Source organism: Vespula vulgaris, chromosome 2 (genome assembly GCF_905475345.1).
Source record: "Vespula vulgaris chromosome 2, iyVesVulg1.1, whole genome shotgun sequence".
NCBI classification, from domain to species: domain Eukaryota; kingdom Metazoa; phylum Arthropoda; class Insecta; order Hymenoptera; family Vespidae; genus Vespula; species Vespula vulgaris.
Window position 1 is genome coordinate 9,343,389 of NC_066587.1, and position 24,731 is coordinate 9,368,119.

The 24,731-nt window shown below is 29.1% G+C and overlaps 2 protein-coding genes across 7 annotated transcripts in view; one reads left to right on the forward strand and one right to left on the reverse strand.

Annotated features, from left to right (window-relative positions):
* Nucleotides 1-6: 6 nt before the first annotated feature.
* Nucleotides 7-10,644, reverse strand: LOC127061637 (uncharacterized). Of its 2 annotated transcripts, none has more exons than XM_050988792.1 (9): nt 10,291-10,644; nt 9,478-9,646; nt 8,964-9,081; nt 8,738-8,882; nt 8,580-8,667; nt 8,143-8,509; nt 3,310-7,866; nt 2,912-3,053; nt 7-2,830 (listed from the first exon to the last, which is right to left on the reverse strand). In XM_050988792.1, exons 1-7 carry the CDS (start codon nt 10,343-10,345, stop codon nt 3,943-3,945), a joined length of 4,866 nt encoding a protein of 1,621 aa, XP_050844749.1. In that variant the 5' UTR covers nt 10,346-10,644; the 3' UTR covers nt 7-2,830; nt 2,912-3,053; nt 3,310-3,942. The 2 variants fall into 2 exon arrangements, with proteins under 2 accessions (XP_050844749.1, XP_050844750.1); XM_050988793.1 differs by lacking the exon at nt 10,291-10,644 and adding an exon at nt 9,255-9,390 and having other exon boundaries at nt 9,478-9,614.
* A 2,676-nt stretch (nt 10,645-13,320) lies between these two features.
* LOC127061640 (histamine H2 receptor-like) overlaps nt 13,321-24,731 on the forward strand; it is a 29,680-nt gene continuing 18,269 nt past the window's right edge. Inside the window, exons 1-3 of one of the 5 annotated variants that reach the window (XM_050988801.1) lie at nt 13,321-13,951; nt 15,328-15,432; nt 15,845-16,394. The gene's annotated coding sequence lies outside the window, so the exon portion shown is untranslated. Of the gene's footprint in view, nt 16,395-22,185; nt 22,442-24,731 lie in introns of all 5 variants that reach the window. The other 4 variants (XM_050988800.1, XM_050988798.1, XM_050988799.1 and 1 more) reach the window with 4 other exon arrangements.

Sequence of the window (24,731 nt, forward strand, 5' to 3'; positions counted from 1 at the left end):
TATTTAGATATCAATAAATAAAACAAATAGATATATAAATATGTACATATATTCGTACATAACAATAATATAAGTACATTCATTAAACAACCGAAAGAAACATATTTTGTTATTTGCGATATTATCTTTCAACTATTGTAAATTTATAACATGCAAGGGAAACCGACTATGAAACAAATTATTTACACATTGTGAGTTTTTTAAGCATGATAAATATTAAATTGTATCTGTTTTTATTTTATAATATAGAACAGAGAATGAATCAAGAAAAAATAATGGAAAAACTATAAGAAAAGAAATTATTATAAATACATTAATATCTAGTTTGACTAAATAAAAAGTTGCCATTTCTCATAAGAAATGAAGTTTTTATACATTTATAGACAAATTTGATGATGTATCTGTTCATTTATCTGTTTATTTATTTGCTAACAAGCAAACTTTTACTTTTAAACTTTTTATCTTTTAAGTAAACTTTATTTGAACAAAATCATAATATTATAATAATAGTCATATTCTTCTAAATTGAGGCGCACTAAACACTCAGTCTATAATAGTTATTTTACAAGAAATAAAGATAGTACTTTCTCTTTATCATTATTAGAGGAAACACACGCATATATACATATAAATTTAATATATCTCAAATATAAGAAAAGTATTATTTTCGCTATCGTATAGTTAAATTTGCATATTTCATATTTTATTCATGATTGAGTTTGTATTTCCCAAAACAATAATAATTAAAATGTGATGTCTTTATTTTATAATTGCCAAATAAAGTAATATAATATCAACTTATAATAAAATAATAAACTACTTTAAAATGTAAAAGAGAAATTAATCAATTTTTCCTTAATAAATCTATATTTGTAAGAATTCCTAGAAGTTTTCTCTATTTAAGATCTAAATTAATAAACATAAATTGATACATTATACAGATATGAAATGTTTTAATTTAATATTGACATAATTAAAACTATCAGACTTATTTGTTCAGGCATCATAATATTAAATAATGAAACACACACACGCGCAAAAATTACGAAATTATATCTTTTTTTATGTAAAATAGAAATTTTCAGACTTTTTTCATAAAAAAAAATGATAATATTTAGCAAAAGAAAAAAAAAAGATTATGATATGTGAATACAATACATTATTTTCATAACAAGTGAGTTATTTGGCAATATAGACAGAAATTGTTAAACTATGTCAAATGATATAGCATGTTTGTATAACACAATATTATATAAAGAAAATCACAGGTTTGAGATCAGATATTGGGATATGGCACCGAAGTATTATATTTGAAAAATTTATAAATTTAGTTAACCAATATCAATAATCTAAATTAATAAATAATATTGTAGTTCATAATTATGTTAAAGTTAAATAAATTTTGCAAATGTGTGCATATTGATATATTTATCATTTCTAATTGTGAACTGTTCATTTAGTGATGTTTGAGAGTTATATGATGTTATACTATAATAATTTTTCATATTAACATAGATCTTCTCACAAAAAATGTAAAGTTATAACGAAAAACGAAGTTGAAATATTTCAATATAATTTATAATATTATTTATGCATTGTTAAGCCGTGAACTAGATTTTTCCTTTTGAACTTAATAACTATTGCAAGTTTATATTCATGTTTCATTTTTACAAATTTCTTTTTTTATCTTGTGTAAATGAGTGATTATGATTAAACAAATATTTATATACACATATTAACACATTGATTGCCATGCAAATATAGCAAATTTTAACGTAGAGGACATAGAAGAATTTTTATTATTATAAGCATATAATGATAAATTGTTGCATAGTATGGTTAAATAAGCTTATAATTTTATCAATAATGTGTTTATTTTATTGATTGCTATAGCTCACAGTATATTAGATTACTTTTGATAATTTGTTAGTAAGCTAACAATGCTACATTTTCTATATAGATACTGTAAAAAACTATGCAAAGAAATAACAACATTTTTTATGATTGCAATGGTCAACCTTATTTTCATTTACGCTGTTTTAATACAGTTCAATGCAAAATCTAATTTTTGTAAAATATCATATTTATTTTCTAAATCAACAAAAATGAACTGATTACTAATATTTGAAGTAGTAATTTACACATACATTATTAATAAAAAAATAAAATTTTTTTTATAGTTTCATTATTCTGTCAATAGCATTAATGAAAATTAATAATAATCAGTCATTTTTGCAGAATAGCATACTTTCTAGTTTATGCTGTTACAGTTATTTGCATTGTTCAAAATTTTTTTTATTCAATTTATAAATTTTTTTAACTTAGTACATTTAGTGCCAATCACCAATGATCATTGTAGCCTTATTGAGGAAACAGGCAATCAATGTATTAAATGGTTTAACAAAATGTATATGTTTCTTGCATATACTGATAAAGCAGAACAAATATATAATAATGTCATATATTTACGGCTAAAAAGCATTCTATCATTTAAATTAAAGCTGATATTTGTTAAATACAGTAAAATAAATGAATTGACTAGTTATGCTATACTTCGATACCTGTGTATAATAATTCATAATTGCTTTACTCCAACATTTATGTGGAATTTATATATATATATATATATATATATATATATATATATATATATATATATATTTGTACATATATATGTATATATATGAAACAAATGGACAGATTAAAATTTAGGAGCACAGAAAATATCTCCACTTTTTGTTATATTGTTACTTTTGGTTCATTTGGCGATTTCGTTGACATCACACATTTATAAAAGTTGATATTGTTGATGTTTTATCAAATAATATATCTGAAAAGAAAATTCTTAAATCAGTCACATTTATTATTATATATTTGTATTTTACTTTGTGCATATCTTTCACATTATTACCTTTGTAAACTTTCTCTCAATGACTTGTTTATTCATGAATCAGTTTTGGTACCATGACTTGAGGATAACACTGCTGATCATAACAACCATTAACTTAGTTTCCACATATATATCCCAATCTACTTTTTTCTTTTACTATAATCTATAAAATATATTTTAACAATTAATATTTATTTTTAATAATAAAATAAAATTTATATAAGAAAAAACAATATCATTATAATGATGCGATAATAAAGTCATGCAGGTTATGCATTTATAACTGGATTAGATGATATTTACAAAAAAAAAAGAATAGATGCTTTCTCCATATGAATAGGAGCTAAATTAAATAAAAAAGTGTAGTTGTTTATTTTTTTTTATTTTTACATTACTATATATTAAAGAAAGTATCTTACCTTGTAATTTTATTAGTACGATGCGTATGTAAAGTAGACGAATTTGGCATGTTTGTTGTACATATGTTATATATACATAATTAGATAGACATTTATTTTGAAACTTTTTATAAGTTAATCACAGCAGTGATAAAATGACATGACATAATTGAAAACTACATTCTTTTTACTAAATTTAAAAAAACATGAATGGAATGAAATTTAAACTTAAAATAAATTATTTGAATACAGCTTTGTATTATTTGAATACAACTTTTACTTTGATTAATTAATGATACAAACATAGATTCTAGATAACAGTCTTAAAATTCTCTACACATTCATTACTACAATAATTAATTAAATATTATGATATCTTATGAAAAAATGATTCCTAAAAATCTTCCACGATGATGCTTTGTGGATTTTCCATGATGTTCTTCATAGTCGATCTTCTATTTATTTGTAGATATCATTTATAGTATCTTCCAACGATGAAAACTCATATTTACATACATGTGGACACATACATACACATCATATTTATGAATTTACATACATTCACAATCTTGTTACTTATATCATATTTCCATCTTTTTATTTTGTATTTCTGTGACATTTACAATAATGAGTTTCGTAATTAAACAGTATTGATCATCGACTGTTTTTCCTACGTTTACGTTTCAATACACCCGATGAATTCCATTCTGGATCATTGTCAGAATAAGAATAATTTACTTTAGGGACATTTCTTTTCGAACTTCTGGTTCTTCTGGTGGGTGATCGACTTTTTTTTGCTTTTTTATAAGGTACATCTGTCGCTATAGTTTCTGATGCAAATCGTTTTATTGTTGTCATTTCGGATGCAGCGATTTCTTTACGTTGTGCAGGTGTTTTAAATGTTCTTTGATGGCAAGATTCTTGGCATGCTGTAGCATTTGATTCATGTGCCGTGGTATCATGAATGTCCTTACAATAATCTCGTCGTACTAAATTTGCACTAAAATGATAATTATTATGCAAATCATCTTTTCTGGTAGGAGACAATTCAAAAACTGGTTTTACGATTTGCTCCTGATGTTTTTGTGTAGTGTCAAGTGCTTCTAAAGCTGCTATAGACATCATAGGTATACCAGGATAATTATCTAATTTTTCTGTTTTTATTGGTATTTCTTTATATGCCATTGACATCATAGCATGTGCTTTTAATCTTTTCTTAAGAGGTAATTTACTATTGAAGTTAGTTTTATTCAATCTTGTTGCATCACACTTCATGTCAATTTTTTCTAATGTATTATTTTGTAAACGATCTTGTTCTACTTTATATAAAATTTTATCATCATACAATTTTCCTATAACAGTTTCATTTTTCGTCCTGTCATGTTCTTGGACGGTGGATGCTTGTACTGATGAATGCGTAGGCAAAAAATATGAGTTACTTTCAATGCATGATACATGAGAATCTGTACCAGGATGTATACATTGTCGACAATGTGTAACTATATCATATGTACAATTTAAACACGAACAATGCGATCTCCCACGAGAATTGTTCGTATTTACATGAGAGTGTAAAGATGCAGTAGTATTTATTTGCAAACTACAAGAGACAGATGTACAGTGCTTATGATATGGCACACATAAATCTGTAGTGGCTGAACAATTACTACAAATTGATGATGGTAATGCAGTAGGATGAGATGCAGGAATATGTAATGGATGTTGCGATTCAATTGTTTCACGAGAATGTGGATGCATTCCTGCAAATCCCTGTACAGCATAATTAGTTGTAATGCGATTAGGAAGTGTAGTAAATTCTTGCTTAATATTTTGTCTACAAGCAGAGATAGATTTTGATGAAGATTTATGTTTATCATTCCCTTCATTAGTTGTAGTTAGGCTTGCAGAATCAATATCTTGCAAAGTTGCTTGAAGAGTAGACAGTATATTCGCTCTGAGTGAAGCCTTTTTTGTATATAATTTTTCTTCTGCAAGATTTAATATTGCATTATCTTCTTTAGGTTCTATTTTAATACCTTTTTTTGCTTCAATAGAATGTTTTTCTTGTATAAAAGTATGATCAAGAGTGTTAATAATCTCAAATGATGTACAATCTTCTGAAGGTGATGTTGGCCAATTCTTTTCCACGATCTTACTTGTTTCATTGTCATTATGATTTCTTGCATTTTCTACAGCTTTATTGATGATATACAAATTACTATTTGGCGATTTTTGCAGCAACACAACTGTTTCTCCGTTCAGTATAACATTTGTATTTTCTTTGGTAGATTGTACATTATTTTCAAGTGGAACCATAATATCTGACAATGTATCTGATGTTTCATAATTCATAGAACCTTGAAAAATGTGAGGAACGTTCACGGAAGATGTATTTTCTGCATTTGTTGTATTTCCATTGCTCGTAGATGTTAATTTAACACAAAGTTCCACTTTTTCCAATTCATCTTCTGGATAAACACCGACAATCCGATTAATTAATTCGGTTGTGGGATTTTCACAAAGTTGTGATATAGTATTGGACGAATCATTAGTATCTGTTTCATCATCAATGACTTGTTTAGATGAAGTATTTTTTAAAACGGCATAATCTTTAACTTTGATTTGATCACATCGTGTCTCGGATTCAGCTTTTAAATGTGGTACATGTTGAGATACACTAGCTAATAAGGAGAGACCATCAATATTTTCTTCAGCACTTAACTCAGTACTATGTATAATATATCCCTTGTCAGAGGTTTTAGGATCGTTATTTATTTCTTCAATTTCAGAGAAGTCCTCATTTATATTCTTACTTGCATTACCATCATGAGAATTTTTTAATAGTTGTACATCTTTCTGAAAAATAGTCGGTAATACAGGATAATTATGTGACTTACTCTGATCTATACTCTCTATAACAATTTTTTGGTTGCTATCATTCTCATTGTATATTTGTTTATCATACTCTATAGATTGATTTGCATATTGATTATTTACAATGTCTCCTTTGCATGTATGTTTCATTTCAATATCATGTATTGCTATATTCTTTGCAATATTAATTAAATTTTCTTCTGAATTATAGATTTTATCTTCAAAATCAAATGTCTTAATGGTGCTCATATCATCACCATCTTCAATAGAATTATCGATTTCAACTTCAGCTTGTACATCTGAATCATCTCCATTCATTATGCTGAAACTTATTGTACTACTTAAATATCCAGGACAAGAAACTTCAGAATTCTTTTGAGATTCACAAAATGTCTGCTGTTGTTCTAAGATTTCATTATTAATAAGAAAACCTTCTTTATTTTCATATTTGAATGTATTATTCATAGACGATTTTAAAATTGTACATCTCTCAGATTCTAGCTTTTTACTCCTACTATTATTCTCTAATTCAATTATGCTTATACTTTGGCTTTCATTGAACTTTTCCAAATAAGAATTTGTAGACAGATCTTTTTCTTTTACACAATCAGATTCTATGTCTTTATTATTCAATGTTTCCTGGACACAATGTTCATCTTGTTTAACTTTTAAATAGGCAATTATGTCCTCTGATGTGCTACTTTCCACTATGATCTTACTAAGATTTAGGCTATCTACCTCGTCTTTGGAGTTACACTGAGAATCTATTGTGATACTTTCTATAATTGAAGGTTGTGGTTTTAAATCACAGATTTTCTTGTTAACATCGCTTCTTTCACATATTTCATTCTCTATAGAAATGTCTTTTTCTATCAGTCCTTTAATCACAGCCTGTTTAAGTCTATCGTTTATAGTGCTACTTTTCTTTAATTCCAAAACATTACTATCATTATAATATTTCCGAGTATTTGTAGGAGCATCTATAGTTTCAACAGTTGCATTTGATACATATTCATTGTTATCAGAAGATGGATTAGTTGTTGTATCAATATTAACATCATTACAATTTTTTGTATAAATTATCGATGACGCTAATTTTTCACTATTTAATGATTCTGTAAGTGCTGAAAGAATAAGATTAGAATTCTTTATATCCGTGTTACCACTGTTCTTAACATCACAAATAGAAGAATCTACTGCATCATCTTTGGAAGTTACTTTGGAAGTCCTTAATGTTATATCTTGTAATTGGCAATTACTTTCTGTTGCATACTTTGTTGAATTGGTATTATCCACTTTTTTCTGTATTTTTCTTTTCATCTTCATTGAAGTTTTCATAGTTTTTAAACCTATTTGTTTCTTGGCTTCTTCCAACCATGCAGGTTTCTTAGATTTTTTCTTATTTATTATGCATTTTTCAATCTGTACGTCATTTGTTAGGTCAATAACTATAATTTTATTCGATTTTTTCAAATTTCTTTGAGAACAAGGTTTAATTTTCGTAAATACTTTTGGAGCAACACGATTGGTAGAAATATTATCCGAAATTTTACCTAAACTTTTAAAACATGTTTCATCTGTTATAGTTACAGATTTACAAGAATTATGCAAAGAAATAAAGTTACTACAACTACTGTTATCAGATAAATTAGAATTGACATTATTATGAAAATTATCTATATTTTTAGGTGCTAGGTCGACGTCCTAATAAGAAAAAAAGCAACCATTATTAATATGTACTATTTAACATTTAAAAAAACGTATTTACAAACATAATAAACTATGTTATACTTCATACAAATATAAAATTATTATATATAAAATATAGTATTTTTGTATATTGTACATATGTATGAAATAGTTGCTTCTTACAATTTACCTCTGTATTACACACAATTATATTTTTATAGACGAAAATATATGCTATTATATAAGTAAATCTGAGAAAGTAATGTTAAAGAACATTATAAAGTTGATTACCTTTTCTATATCACATATACTGGATGAACTCATAGTGGCTCTTATATCCTTACTGTACTCTTTATATATTCTTTTATTACTTTCTTTAGAAAATTGTACAAATATTTTGCAAGACCTTCTTGTGTCAAATTTGTATTGTAAAAGAAATTTTGCAGCGTTTGATTGAAACTTTGGCACTTTTGGTAATACGCCATCCAATAAATGTGGAAAAGTAGGTGGTGGCCCAAGAGAAGTAACTGCAGCTGCAGTAATTTCATTTTTTATTGGCACGCTACTATTTATTTTCCTCCATAGGCGATATACAAGTAAGTAACGCACATACATAATGTTTGATTCTGGATGTAAGGGAATATTTTTAATAATTTTCCTGTAACACAACTTTCATTAAGATAGGAATATTAATTTACATAATAGTAAAATCCGTAAAAGGTTCTTACGTTATTACTGGATTTAAAATGGCATGGTAACTGCGACACATAAATTGTACCTTTATAAGAGTATCTAACAAGTGTTCTGTGGAATGTTCTACAAAAAGTATCCAATTATTTACAACATGATAAATTAATTGTAAATAAAATAAACCTTAAATACATACCAAGATAAACATATAGGCAAGAAATAAGTCTAGCACAAATTTTACCCTGATCTTCCTTAGTTTTTCTTGATGCTTTTAATTCCATATCTATATATATTGCCAGAAAGTCTGACATATAATTAAGATAAATACATCTATCATGATTCTGTAAGATATATTTTGTTTAATAAGATATTTAATTAAATATAAATTTTATTTAAATTGTTAGTTATGTTTATTTTCTTACCTCTGAAAGCATACGGTAAATGTATAAGAATAAAACTAAGGTATCACTAATAGATTCCTTTAACCGTGCTGCCCATAAAGGTCTTGTATAACATTCATTTACACTGATGCTAATATTTCTGTAATAAGAAAATAGCATTTACTTTTTTATCTAATCTTCCTTGAACTAAATAAAGAATTGTAATAAATATTCTTATGTAATTATACTAATTTTACTTGAATATATGGACTTTACTCGTTATAATTATCATTAAAAGCTATAGAGTTGTAATTGGGAACTATGTAAACATACCCACGTGTGTAATATATTACTTATATTATATATATCACATTCTATTCCATACACGTGCGCGCATGAACACGTGCGCACGCACGTGTAAACACAAATATCACAATCACATGATGCTGTTATTTTTAAAACCAGTTCTCTGATAATTAATACTGGTAATTAGTTATAAAATTAAGATTAAAATATAAACTTTTTTCATAAAAAAAGTGTAATTCATGTATATTACCTCATATAGTACTGCATAAGCTCTGTTAAAGAAGACATATTACAATCCTTGTATATGATTCTACACATTTTTTTAAATTCAAAAATCCATGGAAATAAATCTGTTAAAGATTTTGTATCTTTGTCCATCATATTTTCTTGTTTTTTGTTAATCGTAGCTTTCTTTATATCTGTATATTCGTTACAATGTAAGTGTTAATAAACGATATGAAGCAATCCATATATCTACATATATTACAAAACAAGTATTTGAAAATATTTATAAATAATATATAATGCAATACTGATAAATCAATAATTCTTTGTACTCATTTCTTCTTTATACTTTTCTTTCTATAATTTCTTTGTAAATATTATTTCATTTAAAATAATTTTTTTTGCAATAAATATAATGTTAAAATGTTTTATTCAAGAAATAAATCTATAAAATACGTATATTTCTTATTAATAGCACTAAAACGATATAAGAATAATCTTGAATTCAAAAAAGATAAAAGACGATACAAATAATAACAAATGATAAATACGTTATAACGAATTTTCATTTTTGAAATCTACACGATTTTATGTTATAAAGATTTTCAAAACGAACATGTTTTTACGATCCACAATGAATACATAATTCTTCTAATCGAAATAAGATAAAAGAATAAAATGAATAAAGAAACAAAAGAGAAACTATTGATCTTCCACGAGGAAGGATATCACATTATTGAGTCAACGTATGATGCTTACGAATACTGAAATACAAGTAAACATATTCAAGCAAACGAATAACGCGTCGTGGGAGACGCATAAAAGAAAACGATGTTACCTTGTTTCGGGACGTTCGTCGCTATATTATTGGTTGTGCTTATGGAAATCTCCATTGCACCAACGTTTATGTCGAAGTCACCTTCGTTCTATCGTTTATATTACGTAAAATTATTTTCAACGATCATGGCACACCTCATGTTAGGAGAGAGAGTTCGAAGCAAACTAATGCGACAGCATCCTCTCACGAACTGCGTTCCAGGCAACGACCATATTGATACTGCCGTTTTCACGACGGCCGTAAGAGAGCGTCGTACGTGCCCCCTCATTTTACATTCTTTTCACATTTACATTCTTCTCATATCACCTATATCTACATATTTGTGTATCTACACATATCTATAAACAATCGGCTACTAGGCCTACATACTATATATTGTATGTATACCTGTAATATCATTTCTATCGGCGCGCGGTCGTATTATGTACCACGTTACGTTAAAGCAATGCGTTTAATTCTTTTTTTATTATTAAATTTATTTTCATGTTATGCGCTAAAGAATGTTGACGAAGTAGATAAAAATGAGAATGCATAATGATTTACCGATCACAAGTCTTATATGCCGAAAATTATGTTGTTTATAGCACCGTACGAAAAAACTCAAGCATACAAAACTCCGTTTGTCGAACTATGCGATGAAGCGCTTTTAGAAAGGATTCAACGATGGTGCAAGTAAATCAGCCAATCGCCACATTGTTGGGCATTTAGACTCACCAATCACGATACACGCTGCATAGTGGTCATTCTGTGGCATATCCAATCGGATGCGAGTAATTAAGAAAATGCATCACATGACGCACATTTGATATGTTACGTCTATATATGCGAGTTCCATCGTCTTTTTTGTAACTTTTTTTCACTTCTACTAGAGAGAATTGACAAATACATTTTGATGTTAACAATTAGTAAATATACGATTAAAAAGAAAGAAATACAAACAACGAAGCATAGTTACTCGTTCCCCGCTGTTTTTTATAAAATTATTATTTAATAAATATATGGATAAAAAGAATAGTGCAATTCAATTTTCGTTGAACGGTCCGAAACGTTTACGAAATATTTTTATATATATGTGTGTGTGTGTGTACAAATTATTGTTATTATATCTTACTTAAATTATTATAAAACTTGTCATAATTTTATTTACTAAATGGAGTATAAATTTGTTTGTTTGTTTTTTTTTTTATCAATACTTTAAATAATTTGTCTGATTTGTATATAATATAGTAAAATAGAATTTTATTTTGATACGTGCTACATACATGAAACAACGGGTTTCATAATTTATGAGAACAATTTTGCTCGATTCGACGATATTATGTATGAAATGTTAATACGACGAAATTTATTCGGTATTAGAGTATAAAATATATATTTATAAATATTCGTTCGAAATCAAGAAAAGGCAATAGAAGTTGAAACAATAAAAATTATTTTTGCTTCGGAGAATATATTTTCTTGTTACTTATTGTTTTTATACAATTACACATGGAAGCATTTTTTGCATTAAAAGTTCAACATTTAAATTGTATCCTCTTTATCGTAAAGAAAAAAAGTATGCTTGGTAATGTAATTGATAAAATACGATTTATAACGATCATCACAAAAAACTTCATAAGAATCTCTCTAAACTCTATGTATACTCGTATTGTCATGTGTGTCCCTTGTATCTTATCGTGTAAACAATCCCTTCCTGTTTTGCTCGCTCATTCCTTATTTTTTGTTTCTATCGGTCTAGTAAATATTCAAATATTTTGATTAAATATTCAATTATTTCAAACATAGATCTTTGAATGTTGGTTCTTCTCTCGATTTTCTTGCTTTTCCTTGATTTTTCGATCTATGTCGTTTAAAAAAGTCGATATAAAATGTATTGCTATTATAAAAGTGAGCTTAGTCAACTTTTATATTCCCACGAACCAAACTGAAACCACTTTTTATGAAATAACGATTCTTAATTCTTTTTTTGTAATATCCCAAATCCAGTACTTGTTCTTGAGGAACCGGTTATTACAGTATATATATGTTATTGATCTAAAGCTCTTTTCTGTCTTCAAATGTTAGTCACAAAGGATTTAGAATATTCTGGAAACTTACATTTATTTTATCTCTCGGCTTATTGACCGTATACTTCAGGAACGAGACTAAAATTTATACATTTATACACGAAAATTACGATAATACATATTTGTAGAATTCATTGCTTCGACAAATTGATGTATCTCTGTTACATTTTTAAATTGTAGTTTGATTTATTTTTATTCGATGTTATACAATGTAAATATGTTTTATGTATTTTTTTGTGATCTACGATATAGTATTTTACGATATAACTTTGTATTTTCAATATAGTAATTAAAGAAGTCGAACGTAATTTAACATGTCCTTCTAACTTGTTGTTAACAAGAAGAAAAATAAATAACATTTGTTCAACTGGGTGACAGTCGATTGAATGAGCGCTTTTGTTAATCGAAAATCAAACATCCAAAATATCGATTATTTAAATTAGCAATTAACTATGACATCGAAAGTTACTGAACTATGAATAGAATAATAATAATGAATTTTGAAATCTGCGAAGAAATGACATATCGTTATTCCCATCAAGTTCTACTTTTGCATTCAAACGAGAATAGATTTTTGTCGTTTGATGCAAGTTTATATAAGCTTGCGGTTTCTTTTTTTTTAATGAAAAGTAATAACAACTGTTAGAAGAGTAATTCTTTTATTTTTCTTTTATCTTTCTTACGTATTCTCCGCGTTATTTGTTTCTACTTATAGTTTGCAACGATTATCATTGAGCAATGCGATAACATATAACAATATTAATAACAAGTTAATAACGTACGAACAGTGTCGATATAGTCTATATTTTATAAAAAGGAAAGAAGAAATGAAAAGCGAAGAGAGGAGGAAACGTAACAATTTAAATAAGTGAAAGGAGCGATAGTGTATGCGGACGAACAAGAAGAATGAAGAGAAAGTGTTGATAAAAGAAAAAAAAAAGAAAGGGAGGAATTAGAGGTGTAAGAGTGGAAAAGAAAAGCAAGTTTTGAAGAGCGCTTGCGCCCATCTAATGGAAACGTTGGTTCTCTCGGTCGTTGTCGGTGATCCTTCGCCGCCACCGCCGCCACCGCTCGGGTATTCAGCCGTTGTTCAGGCGGTGTCGCCCACTTCGAGCTCAGTGAGCCGGTGTATGAGCGCCGCGACGCCTAAAGCAGAGCAGCTTTAACTCGACGCTGTCGTCGTCCTTGTCGTCGTCGTCGTCGTCACCATCATCATCGTCGTCTTTGTTTTCGTCGTTGTCATCCTCGTCCTCGCCGGACGTCGAGCATATCGACACGAACACTGTCGTCACAGTTGCCACCGCCTTTTCGTCGTCTTTCTCCTCATCTTCGTCGTTGTCACCCTTATCATCATGTTTGTCGTTCACGCTCACATTTTGCACCCAATCTTAACGTTTTTATCGTTATCCTAACGCGTTGTCTTCGCCACGAGATCACCGCCACCAACACCATTACCACTACCGGCAACTACTATCATCGCCGGGTTGTGTCTTACATCATCGTTTTGCCGATCATAAAAACGCGAGGATCGAGGCAGGTACACACGCGATCATCGTATTTGGTGTTCCGCGAGCTGCTGACGGAGAGGCGATGGGGTGAGCAAGAGAGGGAAAATATATATGCGTGTCGTATACGGTTAGGACAGAAAGAAAGAGAGAGAGAGAGTGGGGGAAGCTGGATAGAAAGAGTGGGAGAGAGAATATTTGAATCTTCCTTACTTCTCTTCACTTATATACCTATTTTTCTTTCAGTTTTCATTTTGTCATTGCCCCACATCTCCCTCATTCAATGCTTATTCCGTATCAATGTTTCTCTCTTAAGGTGATCGGTTCACGTATCAACAACCGAATCGTGACGTGTTTTTTATCTCTCATCGTATTTTTGTGATATTTAGAATTTAAACATATAATTAGACAATACTTACTTTTCGAGCTGAGAAAGCTTCGCATCTTGTAATTAGATCTTGTAATTAGATTATGAAGATTAATCTTTGCCAGAGATGTACTAACCAATACGCCATTTGTAAACTTCGGTTGAGACGTTTCTAATATTGATCTATACAAAGGATTATAAATTTTCATTAAATGAAATTATTGATACATGTAAAATTATTCGACGATCAATGATATAAAAAGACAAGGAGGAGAAAGACATTGCAGCCATTGTACTCGTTTGACATTTAGTTCATTGGTAGAATACATATTCGTGCTAAAAGCATTGACTATCTCGTTCGCGTGACTTTACTCGTCTTCTTTCTCATCTAATCGTAATAGAAAATGAAACAGATATAAAGAAAGAAAGAGAGAGAGATGATAATAGGATCCTTCGCGGTTCATGATTTTTCTCACGAAAGACACATCGCACAAGATAATGTCCGAGCGAATGAAAGAAATTTTTTTTCTTTTTTTTTTTTAATGAAAGATCGTTGAACCATGATCTTTTTAATATAAAAATATAAATATAAAAAATAATGTTTATTAACCGTATCCAATTAGTTCAGAATTAATTCAAAGGATTTGACGTTTTTGAGATAATTGATGAATTGAATTAAAGACGTTAATATTTTATGTTAATTTATAAATAATTATTTAATTTTTATTTAAATAAAAACTACTCGATTATATGTTCGTTCGGTACATTTATCAACTTTTAATTTTTAATTTTCTTTTCTCGAACGAATTTTATCTAGGAGATATCGATCGGCTGGGCACGTCGAATAGAGACAAAGAGAATAAGAGTACCTGTTGATTCCGAAATACAATTCATTGACACGCGAAGATTGTATCATAATTCCTAATATGTCAACTATCTCCCTGTTTCATTTCATAACGATAGATACATATTTATGCTTTAGATATAACGTTCATAATCTTCAAGCTCTTTTTCGATTCCTTTTGTAGTCTTTCGAAAGTTACAAATTTAAAAAGTAGGACTAGAGTTCTCATAGTACTTTATTGGCTGTTTGTTAAAGCTCGAGAATAAAAAACGAAGAAACGTTCATGTATTATATACTTGGTATATTGAAGAGAGATTTCCAGACGTAATTTGTCACGAAAGGGTAGTAGATCTTCAATAGGTAAAATACATTTTTCTGCGATCTGATCGAGTAATTTCAAATTGAACGAATGCTGATATCTAACTGAAACATGACGTTTTCTTGTTCCTCAATAATAATTTTATAAGGAAGAACGAGATTTGAGGAAGAATGAGATTTTTTTTTCGGAAAATATTTATTTTTATAAAGATTTTCTACTGCTATCGTACTATTCTTTCGAAACGCGCTTATGGATATAATATAAAAGTGATAATACTGCTGTAAAATTTATTTTCTTTGCAATTTATTTTGGCCATATTTATTTAAATCGTTAATATGCAATAACTATTTAATTATAAATATATTGTCATGAATTATTAAATATAAATTATTAAACTATTACGGAAGAACTTACGAATTATCTAAGATAATCAAAATTTGTCGTTATGTGCAGAGAAATGTGAACTCGTGGGAACTTGAAGGTTAGACAATTCACATGTATGTATGTCTCGCATACCAATGAAGTGTGATTCTTTGTTTATTCGATCGATAGAACATTCGTGTTCTATCTATTTTTCTCGTCAACGTGTCGATTGTCACGGTCATCATTTTTCTGGATGTATGGATAGTTTCTTCATAGATCGATCATCAAATTCATATAAAATTGGTGTGTCAATTTTCTTTTTCCGCGCATACGAGAATGAAAGAAAGAAAAATAAATATTCAATAACTAATTCGTAAAATGCAATGTGCAACCTGACCGGAATCTACACCGATATTCAATCGGATTGACTTGATCTACGCGTATGCTTCAAACACTTCAAACCTTCCGAACTTGGAAAATGCACCGCTGGCGAAGCAACGTTGGGAGAAGGCGTATGATACACATCAATATCAAAGATCTCCGTTCAATGATTTTATGGACCTCCCGATATATTAATTTTTTGGCTTAAACAAACACTCTCCCAGGTGAATCTGCAGTGATAACTACTTTGAAGTAAGCGGTGAGTATTTTCCTTCTATTTATTATCGTTAACAAAATTCTATGATCACATTGCTAAAACAAATTATTTTCTTTTTAAATCAAGACTGTAATATAGTCGATTTTAATGTAAAAAGGATGATCTCTAACCATTGTATCTAAATATCGTTTTGTGTTCCACATAAAGTTGAATACGCCGATGATAATTGAATGATGATTTCGCATGCACTACTAAACAGAAACCCGGAGTAGGTTGATTTACGTTTGACAGCAGGGAAATGAATCAAACATTATTTAACAATCGCTTTGGAGATCAAATCTGTTCCCTGTATCCTTTGATTCTTGCTTGCATCAATCTTGCTTATGTCATAATGAATAATGAAATTTGACGAGTCATGGTTCGCTTAACGACGCGAATATATTAGTCTTGACATCAAAGAGAATTTGCCCTCATTATTAAGTCTAGAGCACTGCTCTAGACAGCATGAGTAAGGTGCTCATCCCACTCGAATATTAAAAAGATAGTACAAGTTTGGCAGTTCGCTTTACAGATCAATGGATAGGTATTATTTAAATTTCTTCGTAATTCTTAAATTGGTAATGGATGTACTATTCGATTTTTCAGTTTATATCGGCTACTTATAAGAATTTATAATTTTAATCTTTAACGTTTAAACGTTTTTATAGATTTGTGTAAAGATCGTGTAAATATTCCGATATATCTAATTGATTGAGGATATTTATTTTCGATTTGATTCAATATTCTTCTATTGATACTGTTGATACAAATGATGTCTATAAGTTCGTAAATAAATATGTACGCGATATAGGAATTTGTGCGAGGGTAGAAAACGTTGACCAAAATCCAAACAAGTACATCGTTGGAATTCTCTTCTTGCAAGTGCATGCGGATTAATATTTTACTTAATATCGTTGTCACGTATCCCTTATATATCCTTGTGTGAGACATTAAAGTAAATATGAAAAAATAATTTAGAAATTACATATTTTTATACATCACGTAGATTTATATCGTCGTCTATTTTCTCTCTTTCTTCTTCTCTTTCTCATTTCCTCATTGTTGATCATTAAAATTGACCGAAAACGAACGTACTTGTCTTCCTTTCGAATAGGGATACTGAGGCACATGTATATGTATATAGTATGTGAATGTATGAGTAGGTTGTAAAGTGTAGTTACACACGCATATATAAGTATATAAGTATAGCACTCGCAATTTTTTTTAATTGCTAGTTACTATTGACTTGTGATTAATTGCTTCGATCTCTTACTTTCCATTAGAAGAAAATTAAAGAAAGTTTGTGATACGTCATTAATATGAACGATTCTACACCATTTTTCTATTATATTTTTATATATAAATTAGTTATTTATACATTTTCATTATTCTAATGATAACAGTCAATTTCCATTTGAAATAATTTATTTTATTTTCTTAGTTCTTGGAAAAAATGATCGTACGTTAGGAAATGGATTAGTGATACGAAATAATCGTAAAAGAATCTATACAAATAAACGTAAAAGACAGAAAAATTAGATCGTAAGAATAAAAAGATAAAGAATTTGAGCACCAACATTCGATTATTAGTACCCTTACAAAGGTTGATCCAATTTAGTCCTTTCTTTCATTTTCCCTATTGCAAAAGCGTCATTATGAAAAGAAAAGCTGCTAATGCCATTCGTCATGCGCCTTCTTTCAGCAACTCTGCGTTTCTCACTGAATAACATCGGTATCTGCGAATGGCAGATTAATTCGAACGCAAATTCGCGGACTTGATAGCTAGAGTAAAATCAGTAGTTCTTTCTTTTTATCTTTCTCTTCTCCAATGATTCGCCACAAATTCATTAAAGTGACTAGTAACGTTACTATATATTAATAGCATTGTTATTTTAAAAATGTTATTGCAAAAGTCATAATTTATACGTATTTGTGTATGTCTAACAACATGGTAGACAATTTACGAAACACGAGACGGTTAATTCACTGGTTTAAATCACGCTAGCCATAAAGTTAATAATAGAAAAGTAAAATAATAGAAAAGTTACAGCGCTCTATCGTCGAGTGACCATCTGAATAAGAAATTAAATTACACGTTAACCCTTTCTGAAACGAAAGGTCGTAAAGGAGAGAGAAACCCTTGGATTTAGATAAACTTCTATGTGCAATTGTTTTGTGAATAATTTTTGATTATGTCGATAACGAACTACATTTGTAATATAGGTACAGAGGTAGATATATGACAGGAATATATATTTGTGTGTACAGCTATATATCTATATGATATAATATATATAAAGTAGGTATATAGATAATATATATGGTACTTCGCAGTCGCCATCGTCGCGTAACACGGAGGACAAGACACACGCATAAAGAAATGACCTTTGAAAGTGTTCGTGCGTATTGGCGTCCACCTGCGACCCCCTGATGCGATAACTTCCGTCGCGACGTTTTTAACGTATTCAAGCGAGGTCAAGTTTCCTTTCAAATGCTTTACCGACTCGCATAAATCCCGTATGTGTTTTCTCATCCCCAATGTTTTCACATACGTTATCAAAAGGAAGAGAAGAAAAGAAGAATAGCAAAATAAAAAAGCAGCCTCTCTTTGGAAACCAGACTAAGAGCCAAACGCATAATCTTATTCTTTTGTTCTTGCAATAGAAACATAAATTTTTTATTTTTCTTATCAAAATGACTAATAGTACTTCCGCAGCATTATTAATATATATATATATATATATATATATATATATATAAACTTATGCGCAGTTTCTTTATAATTTTAATTTTTGTACATATTAATATTTATTACACATCTTAGAGTAATGATGTTATTTATCGGAGCAGATTCAATACTTTTCCCATCTCTTTTTTTTCGTTTTTTTAATCCTTTTGCTCACTCTTATTTCTCCCATCTCCTTCATTCGTCATTACATTCAGTTTAATAATATCTCGAAAAAAATGACAATATATGAACGAGATAGGAAGATGGATCGTACATCAGACATTTTTGTAATTGTAGTACCTCTAACATTACAAGAAAGAATATCCTTGAGACTTCAAATGAAAAAAGTTATTATGCTTGCATCTTAAATGCGCTGTTTAAATATCTTTATACAAAATTTTTGCATTCGCATCTTTCGAAATGGTATATCAAAATATATCTTTTTGTCTCAAAAATAAAACATCTTCAGGTATGTATTATACATGGAAATACATTAATGGCACATAATGAAATTATATCCTCCAATTTGCCGAGTTTCCTCTTCATACGTCTTCTGTTATTTCTCTATCTTTACCTTACAAAAGAAAGTGTCATTTTGTAATGTATAACGATGTTCATATGTAGAGATAATTAATTGTAAAAAATAAAATATAATAATATAGATCACTATATACAACGAAGACAAATATAAAACATACGACGCTTGACAAAAAAGCGTTGGTCACTGGAAAATTATTCTATCATGATAAAACTTATATACATACTTACACAAATATTAAAATTTACGATTAGTAGAATTAATACAAATTAGTACAGTAGAATTAGTAATTACATAAATCGAGAACCATTAATAATCTAATCATAAAAATGGAAAGATGACAGAAGATTTATCGGGAGGAAAATTTAAATTGATGTATTCGATATATTTGGACATTTAGTTCGAAAGTTAAAATGTTTTCGCGTTTCAATTACGTAAAGTCGATATTATACACTTTCCCTTCAGTCATCATAAAAATGTACTTTTAAATTACGCGACGTCAAGCGGACAAACCATGTAGTCTCGAGTGCTCGTTAAAAGCGAGGAGCCTCCATGGAGCCTTATCGTTTCCGACCGACGGGATCCTCGTTAAAAGTACTCAGCACGCAGCCACTCTGACAATCGTTCCCGATACCCGCTTACGATGCAAATCTTAAACCTTATTGTCCTCCTTCGACGTTCTACTATGTTACACCGACGGCGTGCACAATGTGGATCTCTGAAAGTGTGAAATACTTGTTTTCTCTATGTGCATATGTTCGGTATAAGTTTGGTCATATACACATTTATGTACTTACTTACATGCATATACACTATAGTTAATTAATTGAACTCGTATAACAAAAGCACATACTCATGATCGAAACGTGAAATCTTCCATGTAATAACGCTAAATTCATGAAGTCGTATCTGATTTTCATACCTTTTATAGATAACTTTTTAAATTTTCGCGGTTTGAATGAATGATAAAGTTCCTTTACCATTGACTAATTGGATTCAGTGGTTTCGGTGAAGCATATCTACTTACGAAAGAAAATCGCGATTTTATATAAAGTAATCAATATTATATCTCTATTACAGCATCTACTATATTAAGAAAAAGAGTTATTTATTATAGGGATAAGAAAAAGAAGCCAAAAATAGTCGGTGTAATGAATGTTCCGTTTGTTCATTAATTTCGCATGTTTAATGGTAATTAATTAATAGAGTATACTTGTAGCATGTAATTGGTACCTGTATATTCCTGAGGCAGAGTCAACATCATAGTAGATTGCGTGTTGTATGCGAAGAGAAATTAAATTGACAAAAAATTAAAATGTATGTATGTATGTATATGTATTCTTTTGCATTTATATATACATGTTTTAGAAGTCTTATCAAGAAAAATTAATTATGTAATTTATTTTACTCTACACTGGCCGCGGAGATAAATATAAAACTATGCAATGAATAATTATGATCTTATCAAGACACAGGTGTACTCTATTCCGAATGAAATAAAATTCTATCTTATTAATTTTATATAATCTCGAATATAAATGCAATTATATAATGTCAAATTTTATAGTATTTTTTATAATAGTATTTTATAGTATCAAAGAGAAAAAAAAACAACGTAACCTATCGCGAAATCAGACCATGGTATTTTTATTGGTCCTTCATGATGCTATCGCGTTAATCGATGTGATAAAGAGACCTAACGAGGTGGGAAGATCAATGTGACGTTCATTTAAATCTACGATGCCATTTTGTGAAATTATTATGATTCTCGTTCGTATTATTAAATACATCGATATTATTCATCACTAAAGTACGTTTTGATGCTTCGTTGAAAAAAGAAAAAAGAGAAAATGAGAGTGAACAAAAATAAAAAAGTTAACGAATCTACTCATGATTGTGATTTTCCATTTCTTTTATTGAATTTAAGTTTAATTCTAGTGCTTAAAATGCGCTAATGATATTTTTAGTATATAAAATAAATCATATTACGCAATTAGTTTCATTTATTTAAAAATTTAAAAAGTATGTAATTAAAAAGCAATATAAAAAATATATCAAGATTCGCTTTAATGTTCTTCTATATAAATTATCAAATTTTAAGTAGTTAAAGATAGAAAAGCACACACAAGACTCTTTTGATAAAGTAATGACAAAGAAACACACAGTTGGAAATTGAAAATTGGAATTTCCAACTTAACCAACTTACATAATTTATTATACAGATATGCCAATTCCCAAAATACTTTGCTTTGAAGTCTGATCGTAATCGGAAATTTTACGTTTTCAAGTTACCTGAATAATAAAAATTGTATTTTATAGTTCGAACGCGTTCTTAAAATATATCCCGTCAAATATAAATATTTTCAAAAATTTTCCTTCCAAGTTAGTTCGAAATTTTTCTGAAATAGTTTCCTCGCTTAATACGGGATCAATCTGAATGACTAAAATATCATATTATGGTTACCTCTATAGATTTAACAAAAATTTCAGCGTTACATCTGGATCTTACGGATTCTAATTTTACCCAGGTTTCCATATGTCACAACGTACGTTAGGAAGATTTCGTTCGTTTTAGAAAATTGTCAAGTTTTCTAAATCGGAGAAAAGTAACTGACAGCGACAGGTATCGATGACGACTTGATTATATTCCTACAAAAGGGTGACTCACCGCGGTAGGGTCGGTGGTAGTTACTATTGGATCCCCGGCAAACTCTCTAATCGATACAGCTTCTCTCTACGTCCCGGCTCACGTTCTCTTTCCGTTGGCGCTGATACCAGCGATGCGTGAGTGACTACATTTTTTCAATTGCTGATTCCAACAATACCAGGACGAATGTGTTCGTAAATTAGTAAAACTGTACCAAACGAACCGTTGACCTACATTCATTACTTCGGACGAATGACTGTGCTGTTATTTGTCAAAACAGTTCTCTTTGTAATTAAGGAGTTCCCTTGTCCATTTGATACGAATACATTCAAATTGCCAAATATTTTCTTTTATTTTTAATATGTTATACTTATGTATCTTTTGTTTTGCTTCATAGTATACATTGCGAAAAAAACATAAATTTTACGTGAGTATGTATATATGTATGTATGCAATACATAAATATATTCATATATTTATAGCCAGATTGTGCTTAGCTACGAGCTAACTGCATTAATTTGTTTGTAAAGGAAATAGAAAAGATTAACGGTTGTTAAATTCGTTTTGAAAGATAATGTTGTGATGGAAAATTGAAATATAAACGTTGTAAAAATTTCTTTTTGCAAGTATCTACGTTTCTAGTATCTTTTGATCTATTTTCGCAGCTCGCTTTGATACTGCATGCCCACATAATAATATTTACTCGTAATGTGAAACGTTTGACGATAGTTTTCGTATAATGATTATCGTTCGTATCGAGAACGTCGTATCGAGTTTATTGACATGGATATTAAACACCAAATGCTTTCAATATTTTAATTTTTGATAAACAACGGATTTGGAAATCGATTGAACTCGAAACGGAATTGTACAAAATAATATAAATAATAAAAATAAGTAAATGATATCATATACAATTGATTAGTAACTAATTCATATATCGAATTGGATTACATAATCACGATTACGATAGCATTACGAACAAGAGAGCATTCTCTTCTATTCAACTGCGTCGCATGCACTGTTCTCGATAATGGTTATGCGAAATGGTTCAACAGGTAAGAACAAGCAGTACACAGATCATATATTGTATGTACGCATACGGCACAGCTGTACCCGCTGGACAACGTTTATCATGAAATGAGAGATATTCCTCTATCTTCTATTGAACGCTTAATTTTGCAGCATTAAACGTAAATTAATATGCAAGTTTCTTTTAAGCTCGTAGTAAAGTATTTTCATAATACGATGTACTCGTAAAAATACTATGATGTATATAGTATCATAAAGCTAATTGAAAATTCAAATGTTATATTCGTACACATCTATATCGTACATTGATTTCAACGGATATTTTTACACTTGTTCAAACTAGATTTATTTTTTTTCTCAGAGTGAGCAATGCAAATTTATACGCTGTACAATCTAATTTTTAAATAAAAAAAATTAAAAAATTAAATTTTTACTGACATTAAATATAACCAAGATTATTATCATTTATAGAACTATTTGAAACAATTCAAAAGGGTAAGCTCAAGAACTGTATTTCATAACTTTTTTAATGTAACAGTTTCGAATATACAAGAGTTTTTTCACCGGCTTGATCCATTGGTTTTTCCTTTCTTTTTCTGAGTAAAATAATGATTCCCTAACTTATGGAAAAGTGGGGTAAACCTTCTTAAATTTATCATCACCTTCAGCTGCTCAACATTCAAAACAATCAGTGTGAGATGCGTTGGCGGAAATACGGAGACAATAATACAGTACTAAAATAGTAATTCCATTGAAAAAATATCTTTCTTGGTGATGTGCCGCTCGGCTTGAAGTGAGGTTTAACTTTTAAACTGAAATAGTTGTCATTTTTTAATATTTTTAATAATATTTTTAATTGTTTAAATTAAAATTTAAATTTAAATTTAGTCATATTCTTTTTTGTCTGTATGATTTTATAGGAGAAAATTACTTCTATACTAAAATACAACTTATGAAAGATCAATTTTATTTTTTTTCCATTTTTCATTTAAGAATTCTCCTGACTAATATAGTAACACGTAATAAACTATTTTTTTTTTCAAAAACCATTTTCCATTTTAATGTTTCATGATTGAATAAAATCATAATAAAATTATTTATCATTTTAATGTTGTGTAATTGGTGACTCTTTCTTTTTTTCTTTCGATCTCTTTCTCTTTCGCACGTATTACGCTAATTAAAATTTAAATGCATTGCATTCCGAAATGTAATTTTCAAAAGGCAATGTGCTACTCCAAAAGAGAAGTAACGTGAATATATGTAACGAAGCATCTACTTTAATCCAGATTTTAATTGGGACACATTCTTCGACCATTTAGCTAAATTAATTACGAACATTTGAAAATATCTCTTGTTCTTCGTTAATTGTACAAATTTGTCTTTGAAGCAAAGAAC

Excerpts from the sequence above, each read along its gene's own strand:
- LOC127061637 (XM_050988792.1), bottom strand. The coding sequence starts at position 10,345 with ATGGAGATTTCCATAAGCACAACCAATAATATAGCGACGAACGTCCCG. Across the intron at positions 8,883-8,963 it reads TTTACCGTATGCTTTCAGAG|AATCATGATAGATGTATTTA; the intron begins GTAAGAAAATAA and ends TATATCTTACAG. Across the intron at positions 8,668-8,737 it reads TTGCCTATATGTTTATCTTG|AACATTCCACAGAACACTTG; the intron begins GTATGTATTTAA and ends TACTTTTTGTAG.